Below are 14,070 nucleotides of genomic sequence, written 5' to 3'. Positions count from 1 at the left end.
TGCAGCCCAGCCAGTTGCGTGAAAGGGTGAAGTGCTCAGGTTTTAGACCACTAAGTGTAGCAGGGGCAGTGGCCAACTGGAGAGCTGGGGTCTGTCTAGAGGGGACAGCTGCTCCTCACATCCAGCAAATCCTTACTATACTTGAACCTGAACCGAGCTGCTGGACTTTCTGATTTTTCAAAAAAAAAAATTAGTATAGAATTGTTTTAAAATATGAAATATTCTAATGTTTAGGTACTGGTAACATATGAACATTTAAAAACAAAGAAACCCTGTTATCTATGGGCCAGCACTGTTCAAGGCACACAAAACATATCTCTGGGCTGCATCAGGCCCACAGGCCACCAATCTGCAACCTCCATTAAAGTATACAGGTAAGGTGACATAAAAATACATAAAGGTCAAAGAAATTAATAAAAGACACTCTCTGAATGAAACAGCCGTTAAGATTTATTATTAATAAATAGCCACAAATCCAAACCACAGACCCTGGCTCTTCTAAGAACAGAATTACTAACTTTTCACTGAAGCTAGGTACCAAATTTAGAAACTGGTTATTTCACAAATAGGCACACACACACACACACACACACACACACACACACACACATTTTAACTGTCAGCAGCTGACTCTGATCAATACTCAGGAGGAAACATGCAAAAAATAACAGTTTTCAGTTGAGCACATACAATGTGCTTTAGCAGCAGGAAGTAATTTTCACACACACACCCCTGCCAGATGTTTCCAACCTGTTCCCTCAAAGAAACCCCCTTCCCTCCAGAAGCCCCTGCCAGGCCCCTCTGCTCAGCAGACCGCCTCTCAGAGGAGGCTGACATTTGTAACTCACAGGGGAGACCCACACAAACACGTACAACCCTGGAACTGGGCCCTTGGGAGGCTGCCCGAGTGCGGCATCCAGGCGGCACGTGGGACCTGCTATAATCCCTGCCCTGGCACAGCTGCCTGGGTATTCAGCTAAAAGAAGAGCTTTCTAGAGCCAACAACAACAAATCCAAGACCCAGGCTCATGGGGCCTTCAGCGATAACCTCTGAGGCCTCCTCAAGTCCCTGTGAGAGGGGGCGGGGTCCACAGACTCACCTAAGACCATCCAGTCAGTGGCTGGCACAGGCAGTGGAAGGAAGCACCCCAGCTAAGTTGGAACCCTGTTTCCATCACTTCCTAGCTGTGTGGCCCTGGATATGTTACCTGACCTCTCTGCACCTCAATCCTCACAACTTTAATTTAATTTAATATAATCATCACCACAACACTAAGAAGCAGTGATGATTTTGGGATTCATTTTGGGAGAAGGAGCCAGAAGCCCCAGAGGTCAGGCACAGAGCTGGGAAGTAGCAGAGCTGGGCCTGGGGATCAGGTCACATTGGTTCCCAACTCCACACTCTCTCCTCGGCTCTCTCCAGTACACAGGGTCTCCACAATACTAACCCTTCCCAGGAGACCCCTAGTTCAGCCCATCACCCACTTACAAGCACCTTATCTTTGCCCATGGCAGGAAGGCAGAGCACTCATCCTGCAAGAGCAGCAGACTATGGGCATCAAAAGAAAACAAAGTTCTAGGGCCCCAGCCAATCCTCTCACCCCACAGGAGAGGGATTTCAAAGTGCACTTCCCATCCCTGTCCTACATTGGAGCCTGATCTGCTTGCATCAGATACAGTGCCACTGCTAAAAGCACCACAGAGCTCCCCTATGGGTACTGATTGACAACTTGGGAAGCTGCAGATAAATAAAATCCCCAGGAATAGAAGTTCAAAGGCTGGTTCCGAAGCACTCCTGGGGAGAATGGAGTGGGCCCCTGGGGAAAGAGAGGTCTGTCTCCTGTCAGATGGGTGGAGAGGAGTTCCCTGTTGGACCCTCAGTAGAATTTGTTAAATATGATCCTTGGCTAAGCCCAACACAGCCCCATCATGCTCCTTGGGTATGGAACCTGGTGTCACCATCTTTAACATGCCCCCCGAGGGATTCTGAACCACCCTAAAGCTCAAGAAGAACCTAAGGCTAAGCTTCCAGCACTCAGCCAACGGTTACTGAGGACCAACCATATTTTTCACTCACTCACTTACTCACTCACCCCCCTCAGCCATTCAGCAAATATTTTAGGCAAACAAGAGGGATCAAGGGAGAGGTTAGTTCCTGCCTTTAGGAAGCAGACAGTCTGGACAGATTAAAAAAAATTACAGCATTGCAGGACAGATTTATATAAAGGGCTCTGGGCCCTGGAAGGAAAGAATGTTAACCCAGGCTGCCCCAGCAGGGGTTAGTCAGGTCTAGGTACAAGGCTGCAGGGAAGAAGGATGTTAGAAGTCTTCCTTGAAGAGTTTCTTATCTAAGTAGGGAGATGAGAAAATCAAGGCTCAGAAGAGCTAAGACCCTTGAGCAACCCTTGGGGGCTGGAGTGACCAAAGAGCACTTCCTAGAGGTGGCAGGCTATAAGCTGAATCTAGAAGGATACAGAGGGTCTGGGATGTCTCCCAGGCTGGGAGTCAAGACAGTACCCCAACAATTGCTTTGCATACCAAAGTTTCAGGGAGAGGGTACCAAGAGCAGCCTCTGCATGCACAATTTCCTCCCTACCCCCAATAATCAGAGGCTGCACTCACCTGGCTTCCTCCACTTCTTCTGAACCCTGTGCTATCAGGCCAACCACTTATCCTCGAATTGCTCACCTTCCAGACAACAACAATGTATGCAGCCCTCCCTATCCCACCAAAGGGAAGCCACGGAGAATTAAGTCCCTGCCATAAGCCAGGCACTTCACAAAGATAGCAGCATCACCATGTTTACCGAGCACTTGTTCTGTACCAAACATATTGCCTGGGGTTTTGCCCAGTGACTCACTGAACCCCCAAGAGAACTCACTGCCATAGGTAACATTACTTCCATTTTACAGACCAAGAATTCCAGGCACAGAGTCAAGCATGCCCAAGCCTAAGATTTTGAATCATGCAGTGTAGCGCCAAAGCTAGAGCACTATACACAGCCCCACATGCCTCAAACCAGGAGGAATGGGGACATGAGGAGGCTGAGGTAGAGGTTTCTCTTCAAGGGCACACCACCACCACATGACCCTATGTGCTCCACTTTGGCTACTGAAGAGGTTCAGTCTTAGGGCAATGGTCTCTCTCATCTGCTCAGATGTCTGGGCTTGCAGGAAGGGCTTAAGGGGCAGGGGTGGAAGACAGGTCCTTTGTCTTGCTCAGATATGGAGGAAGTATGGTGGTTAAGGACTCGGCACTAGGTCAGAGCGCAAATACCAGCTTCATCGCTACAGGCTGTGCATCCTTTGGCAAGCACCTGCCACTCTATGAGCTTTGGTTCCCTCCTTCTTTCCTACCTGGTTACAATTATATTTAACAGACGTACAGGTAAAGGACCTAGCAGAGTGAGTAACTCTATTGGTATGGTAACTGCTATTACTACTATTAACATTATCAACCTCATTATCAACCATATCATCATCATTCTTCAGATCAGTATTATTTTATGCTGTGGCTTTCATCACCTGAGAAAACTAAAGAAAATTTAGTATCTGAAGCTCAGCATTCTCTTAAAACCAAAGGGAAGGAAAAAATAGACCTGCTTTTTTCTTTTCTCTCCTATCTACACTCAGCAGAGGGCAGCAAACAGGAACCATCCAAAGATAAGAGAGAGAGAAGAGACACATGGAGAGAAAGCTACACACGCATAAATACACACCCACCCACCACAGCAAGCAGAATTGTTTAGCTTCCTCTAGCTTCCAAAGTATGAACACTCCACCTCCTCCAGCTAAGAGGAATAGGCAGAAAAAACGTGGAAGCTGCAGAGACAGAAGTTCTTTTTCAGCTTGAGAGAAATTTTCAATGAATTGACTTTTAGTGTGTATGGGGGCAGGGGAGACAGTTCTCGGGACGTCTGTGAGGGGAATGGAAGGCCGCGGCAGAACTGGTAAGTAAGATTCAATAAAGACAGCTTTCAACTGCTCTTTATCTCCACCCTCCACTGTGTGTTGGCAAGCATTTGCACCCAAGCCCTTCCTCAGCAACAAACTGAGGCCCACACAGCTAATCATCTCAGCCAAAGGGTGGCAGGCCTGGCGTAAGAACACAGACCATCAGACTGCAGGTTCGGTGCCCAAAAATGGGTCCAGGGTGGCAAAGGGCTTTTCTCTCCAGGACCAAATCTCATCCCCAAGAAGTGATTACTACCTCGAACAGTGTGTCAGCAGGACTCTGGAGTGAATATTTGTGGGTTTCTTCTCTAGATATCTGTCTCCTCTTCTAAAAAAAAAAATCACCTAGAGTCTTCTCTAGGGAATTGCTCTTCTTAGATCTGGGTAACCCAACTCCACTCCTAGCTCCAGGGCAGGTTAAGTCAATCAATAGAGTTTATCCTCCTGAAATCTGTGAATGGTTCAGACAAAATTCCAAAGTGGACCAATAAGACCTAAAGGAGATCTTGCTAGAGCTTACAGAAAAAAAAGGTTTTCTCTCTTCTGTAGAAGCTGCCAGAGGAGACAGACCCTCTCCTCTAGCATCTAGGTGTGGATCTGAGGTCTAAAAGAGCTACCAGCATTTTTTGCTGCCATGGAGCCTCAGAATGGAACAAAGTTAACACACAGAGAAAATCAGAACCAACAGAAGCCAGAGGAAAGGAGACTGAGCCCTGACAAGGCCATAAACCTCTAGATCACACCATACCTGAAGCTAACTACAGTTACAGGGACCAATATATTCCCTTACTCATTTCAGCCCACGAGGCATAATTTGTTTTGTTTCTTGCAACTGATAGAGAATCTGAGGTGGCTCTTAGGCTCAGATTCTCTCTGTTTATCAGGGATAGCAGTAACGGTGTCATGTGCTATGTGACCTTTAATTCCTCTATTCCTAGCCCTTTGCCACCTTAAATTTCAATCTGTTTTAGTTACTTTTAAAACTATAAAATGTCGGGAAGAAAATGTACAAAAATGGATCTACAAAAACATAGGCAGATAAGTCCCAGCACTGGCCTCCAAAATTTGGAATGATAACCTTGGTTCCTGAGAGAAATAATGGTAGAAAAGGATCAAATATTAGGTATATGGAGGGAAAAATTTATCATGGTGAAACAGAACAAGAACTTAGAGAATGGATTTTGATCTGCATTCCTCCCTAAGGGAACTTTTTAAATTTGTTTCCCCTTTTCTCCGCCTCAGTTTTCATACCGCCAAACTGAGGGGACTGGATGACTAGATGACTTTTGAAGCCTCCTGCATGCTCTGATACATTTCAATCATTCAGCAAACACATCTTGTCTACCAAGTGCCAAATCTTGTGCTTTGTGCTAGAAGAGGATGTGTTCCATTTCCAGCAGGGGAGGCCACCATGCACTTCTTGCCATGGGAATTCAGGTGTGTATGAGCTACCTCCTTTCCCCACTCCACTGGGCTTGAGGACAGAGGTTCTCTGGAGAAACAAGACTCTTATTCAAGGCCTTCCCTTACCAGCTCTGACACACATATGGGATGCAGAGGGTTAGATATATGTAAAACACAAGAACCTCTGCAAATACGGCATGAGCATTTAGCTGCCATGGGGCTTAATTGTAACTGCTAGGTTTGCCTCAAGGTGCTTTTGATTCAGTGAGGAGATCCTGATGCCATCTCTGTGTAAGAGCTAACTGTGGACAAGGTACTATTAGCAAGCTAGATGGTTATCTTTTAAATGGGCTTTTGCTTTTCATTCCTGATTCCATTATCTGTTACCGTGTCACTGGAACCAACAGATCAAAGGCAGAACATCCTTAGACTACAGCCTGAGAAAAGACATTCAAATATGAACATATGCTTAAGTTGTGGCCTCATTACAAGTTAGATACAGAGGCCTGTTTAAACATACTACCACTATTCAGACGTGCTTCCAAGCATATTCACAGACCCTCAGGATGTTAAGAGTTGGAAAAGCCCTAACAAAATATTTATTCCCTACATTGCAAATGAGTTTCTGTATGTCATTAACTCTACTTGAGTAGTCCTGCTGAGAAACAGTCTCAGCCCAAGTCTGATATTAGACACAAAAAGATTGATTAGCAATGTCTGCCCTGGCCATGGGAGGGGAAGCATCCTTATAATACGCATTTGCCTTTTCCCTTCTGTATCTAAGCCTCACTTAGCAGACGATGAATCTATGGCCCAGAGAGGTTAAACCTCTCTTCTGAGGTCACACAGTAAGTTTAGGGCAGGAGAAAAGTCTAAAAGCCAGATCTCTGTTCCCAGGCCTTCCTCAGCTGGGCTCCTTGGTAGACTGCAAGCCAAGAATGAGAGAAAGAATGTGGGGAGCCAGATTTGTTCTGGCAAATCAACAACCCTTCCCTAGTGGCGTCAGATTTCACCTGGGCATGCAGACAGAGGAGTGATTAGCAAGCTAAAGAATACTAACCCTTCTGTGGAAAATTAAGGAAATCATTCCAAGGCTACATTTCTATGATACTTAACTTTCTGATGGGCAAGGCTTCTGCCACCAGGAAGACTGAAAAAAGAGAAAAGAACATATTGATTTCTGGATGTTCTAAGAATAAAGGTCAGCTCTAACACAATGAGAAAGAAATCCTGATACTTGAAAATTAGTCATTGGTATTCCATTATTCCACCAATTTCTATTCCACATAAGCTATTATCCAGTGAAGTCATTTTTCAATAAGAGATTATGGCTCAGAAATGAGGAGAAACTACACTGAGTTGCCTTACTTGAGCTTTTAATAACGTGTCCCAACCCTGAAATATGAAATAGACTGTTGAATTAAACCAAGATGTTAAACAGATTGGGGCTTGGAATGAGAGCGATCCACAAATTAAAAGGAAGATGACTTCAAGACTGGCTTTTCTTGCTTGGTTTTGCAGCTTTCCAAGAAGCCAACTGTCTGACCAGATGACTGCCGAAATCCTAGAAGCATTATGTGTCCTTTATAAATCAGCTATCCTACCCAGCTTCAGAGGTATACCCAGGATGAGCTGGCATGACAGTTTTGTTGCCATTCATTCTAGACGATAAACACTCTTAATTTGAAATTTCGTGTTCTTTAAGCCAGTGGAGAAATCAGGAGTTAGAGAACCACTCGAGTAGTGGATATGTTACTTCCAAAGAAACTTATTTCGAATCCATATGGAACACATTTTTCATTTGGATAAAGTCCTGTCAGACTTCCCTCCCGAGCCTCTGCAGTTATTTCTACCAGAAAGATCAACGAGATGCTCAAAAATGACTCTCAACAATTGTTAAGAGTGACAGGCTGAGCTCAGAACTGGTCAGCCCTGTCGAAAAAGCTCTGTATGCTCAAGATGCCAGATTTCCCAGATAGCAGCCTGGCGTGTTACGTGTATGTTCCAGTACACTGAGAAGAAGGATGGAACGCCATCACTCCGAGAAGTCAGCCTCTTTCCTCAAGGCCAGCTGACATTCAAGCAAGGGACTGGGGGCCAAGCCCAGTGCTCTGCATCTGTGGGAGAATGAAACAAAAAGGGGCTGTGTGGAAATTTGGCAGGGCGTTCTTGAAAGGCAGCAGATGAATGCTGAATCCTGTAGCACCTAGAAGAGCTTATCATTGGGGAGACAGCTCCATTCTGCTGCTCCCAGGAAGCAAAGAGATTTTCTTTAAAGCAAGAATAATCAGTTGGTATTCCCTCTAACCCCTCAAACCCCCTTCACTACTTCTTCCCCCTCTCCATGCTATTCCAGAGAAAATGAAATGAACAAAAACTGGATCTTCCCAGATGAGCCTGTCTATCCATTTCAGTTACAGGTTCTGAGCAGCACCCAGCTGTTGCTCCCCTCTCTCCCTGCCCAAAAGGCTGCCTTACTCTATCAATACCCTCTTGCAAACGTGAGTAAACTACTTTGAAAGCTCAGACCAAACTGGCAGTTAACCTTGACCTTCTCTACACATCTGGGTCTATAGAAATGAAAATCAGGACGTCTTTGGCATCTACAGCAAATGAAATATGATGGCTTTCTCCAGGCAGAGGCAGAATGTCAAGCACTATTTTAGAATGGGCTACAGCTATTCTAAAGGAGAGTTTGCCCTAGGGTATGACACTCCCCCGTGACCTGGGGCTGTGTCCAGTACGGAGCCTCCACAGCTAGAGATGCTACAAAAAGAACTCCTGACTCAAGACAGAAAAAAAGAAGTGACCACTGTATTCCTCATTGATTAACTGATAGTATCACAGAATGTTGGAGCTGAACCAATATTTATGGTTTAAAGATCAAGAAAGTAAGGCTTGGAGAAGGAAATGAAAGGTGATCAAGGACACACACAGTAAGTTAGTGGTAGAGCTGAGGACAGAACCCCCAAACTCCTGACTCTGATGCTGGTACTGAATAGGAACAGGGGAAAGGAATTTCATGAAAGGAAACCCATATAGATACAGAATTTTAGGGAGAGAGGTCTAAGCTGGCTATCAGGGTTTGAACCAGGGGTTTAGGAAACATATGGAAACCTTAGTTTCTAAACAGTAAGCTCTACCAGAAAGATCCATGAGAGCCTCTGGGATGGTTTGCAACAATTAACAGAGTGACAGGCTGAGCTCAACTTGGTCAGCTCTGCAGCAAAGGGCCTTCTGTGCTCCAGATGCCAGACTGCCTAGACAGCAGTCTGATACTGGGAAGAATAAGGAAAACCATCAATCTCAGAAAAGCCAGCCTCTTTCGTAGAGGCCAGCCAACAATCAGTCAAGTCTGATCCTGATACACAAATTATCTACTTCTCATGGGACTAGGGAAATCCCGTAAGAAAGCCTGAAATGTTCCACTGTATCAAACAGTTTAAGCAGTACACTCACTGGCACCTACTGGGAGGGTGGGAGTGATGTGACAGAGCTTCTGCTATCAGGGAGCTGCTAGTCTAAATGCATGCACACACACATACACACAAACACACATCGGAAAGTTCAAAAGAGGCAAAAACCATGCCAATCCCAGTTTTAGCTGCCATAAACACTACAACTAATCAGACTAGACAAGTTTAGAAGAGATAGGGAAGGCATCTGGTGTTCCATCCTCAGGACACTGGGCCCCAATAGCTTCTGGGACATTTCGGGTCCCCCCACCAGAGCCCCACCTCTGGACTCCCAGAAGGTCAAAGGCAGCAGGTCCCTTAAGGACCAGGAGCTCACCCCCTTCTCCACCCCCAGGGGCCTGAAGCCTCAAGGGGAGCATGATCTTTACATTCTTTAAGGAATCCACAGGATCTGAGAAAGGAAAAGGCTAGAGTTGTTGGGGGGCGGGGGCGGGTGTTGAATAAATGGGGAGAGGAGGAAGGCCCAGGTGTCTCATTGGGCAGATGGGAAATCAGGAAAAGGGCTGACCTGAGCAAGGAACACTGGGATCAGCAGGTGGGGGTTGTGGGTGGGGGAAGGGGGGGTCGGGGGGACGCCAGCACACCAAATACTGGACACGAAATAGAAGAACCAGAATCTTCATTCCTATTGGCAGAAGGCAGGAATCATCCTGGGATACAGGGATGCACATAGGATCCTTCAAAATAGATCCACGGGAAGAGATCAAGGAATAACAGACGGGGACAGAAAGGTGGTAACGTGTGGTGAGAAATAGCGTCCTGTGGTCTAGTTCGGACTCAGTCTCTGACTGGTGTAGGACCCTGGACAAGTCCCAACAGGACTCGATTTTCCCATCCGGAAAATGGGAAGAGCTGAAGAGTCAAAGCTGACTCTGAGGAGGCAGACAGCGGAAGGTGGCGGAAGAAACCACAGGCTAAAAGTAAATTCAGGGAAGGGGTGTTCCCGGCCTGTGGCAACGGGGGGACTCACCTGTCCCGCCGCCGGGGCCACCGCCGCCCCCGATCCCCCAGGGGTGCCGTCGGGCTGCCGCTCGCGGTACAGCGCCCAAAGCCCCACGTTGGGCAGGAGAACCAGGGCCGCCAGCACCAGCGCCACCGCCTGCAGGAGCCGCTTCTCCTTCCGCCTCATCGGGGCCGGTCAGCCCCGCCGCACCCCGCCGGCCCCGCCGCGCCGCCCCCAGCTCCGCGCGTCCGCCCGTCCGCCCGGCGGCGGCAGCAGCTCAGGGAGCAGAAGCGGCCGTGGCGCCGGCCCCGCTCCAACTCCGCGGCACTTCCGCCGCTCGCCGGCCAGGGAGCCGGGCGCCGCCACAGCGCCGCCGCCACGGGGGCGTCGCCGTAGCCGCTACCGCCCCCCGGGCCCCGCCGAGCCGCCCGCCCCATGCCGCTCGTCCCCGGGTCGGCTGTCGAGTTCCTGCACCTCAGGCCTCGGCCCTCTGGCGGAGAGTCTTGGCCCGCCCGGGCGCGGCAGGATGCGGGGCCGGAGCGCTTCCCCCCTCTCGAGCCGAGATGGTGCGTCCCGCTCCTCGGTGGCTCCCCCGCCCTCCAGAGCTTTGCGAAAGTCCCGGAGTTGGCGAGTTGGGCGCTAACTGGTGCGGGCTGGGCACCGCTGGGTGGGGTGCGTGTCGGCGCGCCCGGGGACCCTGCCGCCCAGCCTGGCAGCCTCCGCTGGGGACTGCTGCCGAGCGTTTGCTGCTTCCCTGGGGATATGCAAATAGTGCTGGGGCCCCGCCAGGCGTTCTGCGCCTGCAGCCCGCTGGGGCTGTCGCTTCCCGCCCACCTAGGCTCGGGCCCCAACTCCTGAGGACCTATATTTTGACCCAGGGGACTCGGTGTTCCCGGCCATGAAACGGGGCCGCAGCCGTGCTCCACGCTAACTGTTCCACGGGCGGGCTCTGGTATTCTTCCTCTAGGAGGCCCCTGGCGTTAGGTGTGAACGCCCTCTGGCAACTGTGGGGAGCTGTACCCTCCCGCCGCCCGTCTGTAGATCCTGCACACTGGTGGGTAGGTGACCGTAGCCTCTCTGCAGCACCTTTCCTCACGCAAGTCAAACCCCCTTGGAGTTAGAATGCCTTGCATTCTCACGCGTGCTTCTGGACCCTCAGCGCACTGAGCCCTTCCCCGAAAGCTTTTGACGTTTCTCGCATTCAGACACTCAGCGAACCGTTGGCAAGTGTCTACCAAGTGCCACTCTGCCAGGCTCTGGGATGAAATGAAAACAGACCTGAGCCCTGATGTCTGGGAGCTGAAATATGAAACACGTAATTGCGCTAGACCAGGCAATGTGTCTGCAACTGTGGCGAGGGCTTTGACGGAGCAGTCGGGCTTCTGGGCGATTCGGAGGGCCGCAGAGCTAGACTCAGACGGTGATGCCGGCAGCTCCTCCTCGGGGCGCTCGACCCTGGTCACTTAACTGCCTCTTCCCTGATGAGAAGGAACGGAACTCCCCTTTGGCTGCCTTCCTCTCTGCCACCCCCACATTCGTCCTCTTGATTCTCTGCTTCTCTAGCTCAGCCTCTGACCCCCGTGCCTAGCTGCCCCCAGTCCTTGAACAGCGTTCTGCTAACTCTTGCCTCCTATTTCTTCCAACTCCAGGCTGAGCGATGGGGATTCAGTTTTCTGACATGACAGCTCAGATCTTGATTTCTGCAGCAAAACCTTCAAGGCTTCCATCACCTCGGCTCTAGGGTCCACCACCGTCCTCGCCTGTGATCTGCTAGGGCTGATCAAAAGTTCTGTCTCCTGCTTTGCCCTACCCTGAGCTTCGCTCAGCCTGTTGCAGGCCTTCTATTTTCCTTCACGTGCTGTTCACTACGCATCTCCTTGTTCATCCTTCCATGTCTAGTTGAACTGCCACCTCCTCCACGAAACCTTCTAAAACTCCTCCTCAGGGAACTGTTGTCTTTCTTTGGATTTCCATCACAATAATGCTTACCTTTTATTGAGTGCTTACTCTGTATTAGACACCGTGTTAAGCCCTTGACGCATTACCTCTTTAAATGCTCACATTTACCCTGTGAGGTAGGTGTTTTTCTTATACCCATTGGCGAATGAGACTCGGATTAAAGAATGCAGCAGCCAGAATGATCTCATTTTATCCAAAGTTAGATTGTATCACCCCTCTCTCTGCTCAAATCCCTCCAGTGGCTTCCCACCTCCCATTAGGTTCCTAAGGAACTACAGGATCCTACAAGGCAATATATCATCAGCCCTCACACTTTACTGTCCTTATTGTGCCCTACTCATGTTGGCCTCCTCGCTGTTCCTCAGAGCATGCCAGGCACAGTCCTGCCTCAGGACCTTTGCACCTGTTGTTGCTTCTGCCTAGAATGGCCATTTTTCTATTTCTAGCTCCTGTGTCTTTTTTAAAACACATTTTTTGTGATAAATATACAAAAAACTTATCACTTGAACTATTTTAAAGTGTACAATTTCAGCGGCATTATGCAAATACACATTGTTGTGCAGCCATCATGGCTATCTATCTCCAGAACTTTACCTCAACACAACTGAAACTCTGTACCCATTAAACACTAACTTCCTATTACCCTTTCCCCACAACTGCTGACAACCACCCACCATTGTACTTTATCCTTTTTGAATTTGACTATTCTAGGTACCTCAAATAAGTAGAATCACAGCATATTGGTTCTTTTTTCCAGTTTATTTCACTCATAATATTTTTCAGATTCACCCATGTTGTAGCATGTATCTGAGTTTCAGTCCTTTTTCTTTTTGTTTCTTTTTTTTTTTTGACACAGAGTCTTACTCCGTTGCCCAGGCAGGTGTGCAGTGGTGTAGTCACTGGTGCAGTCATAGGATCTTAGCTGGCTGCAGCCTCAAACTCCTGGGCTCACGCCACCCTTCCACCTCAGCCTCATAAGTAGCTAGGACTACAGGCCCATGCCACCACACCCAGCTAATTTTTAAAAAAATCTTTTGTGGAGACCAGGTTGTGTTGCCCAGGCTGGTCTCAAACTCCTGTCCTGAAATGATTTTCCCACCTTGGCCTCCAAAAGTCCTGGGATTGCAGGTGTAAGCTACTATGCTCAGCCAAATTCCATTTCTTTGTAAGATTGAATACTATTCCATTGTATGTATGCCACATTTTGTTTATTCATTCATCCATAAATGGACATTTGGGTTGTTTCTACCTTTTGGCTACTGTGAATAATGTTGCTATGAATAGCCCTATGTCTTTTATACTGCAGTGGATACACAGTATTTATGTAATTAGATAATGTTGCAAAAATATTTTATGTGCCTCTACAGCACTGAGCACAATGCTGGTAACAGAGCAGCTAGAATATTATTTTTACAAACACAAGGCTAACTCTGCTGCCGGGACTTGCCCATGGCTTCTCTTCATGTTAGAATATAACTATGAAGCCGGGCATGGTCGCATGTGTCTATAGTCCTGGCTACTCTAGAGGCTGAGGTGAGAAGATTGAGCCCAGGAGTTCAGGCTGCAGTCAACTATGATCACATAATTGCACTCCAGTCTGGATAACAAAGCAAGACGAAGTCTCTCAAAACAAACAAAAACAAACCCACAATCTATGAGAATCCTTACTACAGCCCATAAGAGAATCCTTACTACAGCCCATAAGCCCTACATGATTTGACCCAACTTCTAAGTTTGGCCTTCTTTCCTCCTCTTCTATAGCACTGGTTTTGCTATAGTCCTCAAATATACCAAGTTGATGATTGCCTCAGGGCCTTTGCAAATTTACTGTGTCCTTCTCTAGAAATCTCTTTCTTTACACCTTTGCGTGGGGTCTCTCTCCAATTTCTCTCAGGAACCAGATCAGAGGTCCTGCCTCAGAAAGAGCTTCCCTGACCAGCTGATTTAAAATATCAACTAGCACCACCATCATCTCCATTTGCTTAATTTTTCTTCAGAGCAGGTATCATTCTTGGTCTCCCTCTCTAGAATGTGAGTTCCAAACAGACAGGAACTGTGTATTTATTTGCCTTCTATGGTATCCCCTGCCTCTGTCAGCACATAAAATCACGTACTGTTCAACAACATATCAGTCCACAATGAACTGTATATACACGATGGTGTTCCCTTAAGACTATAATACTCTATTTTTACTGTACCTTTTCTATGTTCAGATATGCTTAAATATACAAATACTTACCATTGTATTATAGTTACCTACAGTTCAGTACAGAAACATGCTGTACAGGTTTGTATTAAGAGCAGTAGACTATACTGTATAGCCTAGGTGCGTAGT

The 14,070-nt window shown here is 47.8% G+C and overlaps 1 protein-coding gene across 1 annotated transcript in view; it reads right to left on the bottom strand.

Annotated features, from left to right (window-relative positions):
• GALNT10 (polypeptide N-acetylgalactosaminyltransferase 10) overlaps positions 1–10,097 on the bottom strand; it is a 240,656-nt gene extending 230,559 nt beyond the window's left edge. The window contains exon 1 of the mRNA XM_035289215.3: positions 9,804–10,097. Coding sequence (XP_035145106.1) covers positions 9,804–9,962 — 159 coding nt within the window. The 5' untranslated portion in view covers positions 9,963–10,097. The remainder of the gene's footprint in view (positions 1–9,803) is intronic.
• Between the last annotated feature and the right edge of the window lie 3,973 nt (positions 10,098–14,070).

The sequence above is a fragment of the Callithrix jacchus genome, chromosome 2 (assembly GCF_049354715.1).
Source record: "Callithrix jacchus isolate 240 chromosome 2, calJac240_pri, whole genome shotgun sequence".
NCBI lineage: Eukaryota > Metazoa > Chordata > Mammalia > Primates > Cebidae > Callithrix > Callithrix jacchus.
Note: the sequence above shows the minus strand (reverse complement) of the source record. Positions and strands in the feature narration are given on the sequence as shown.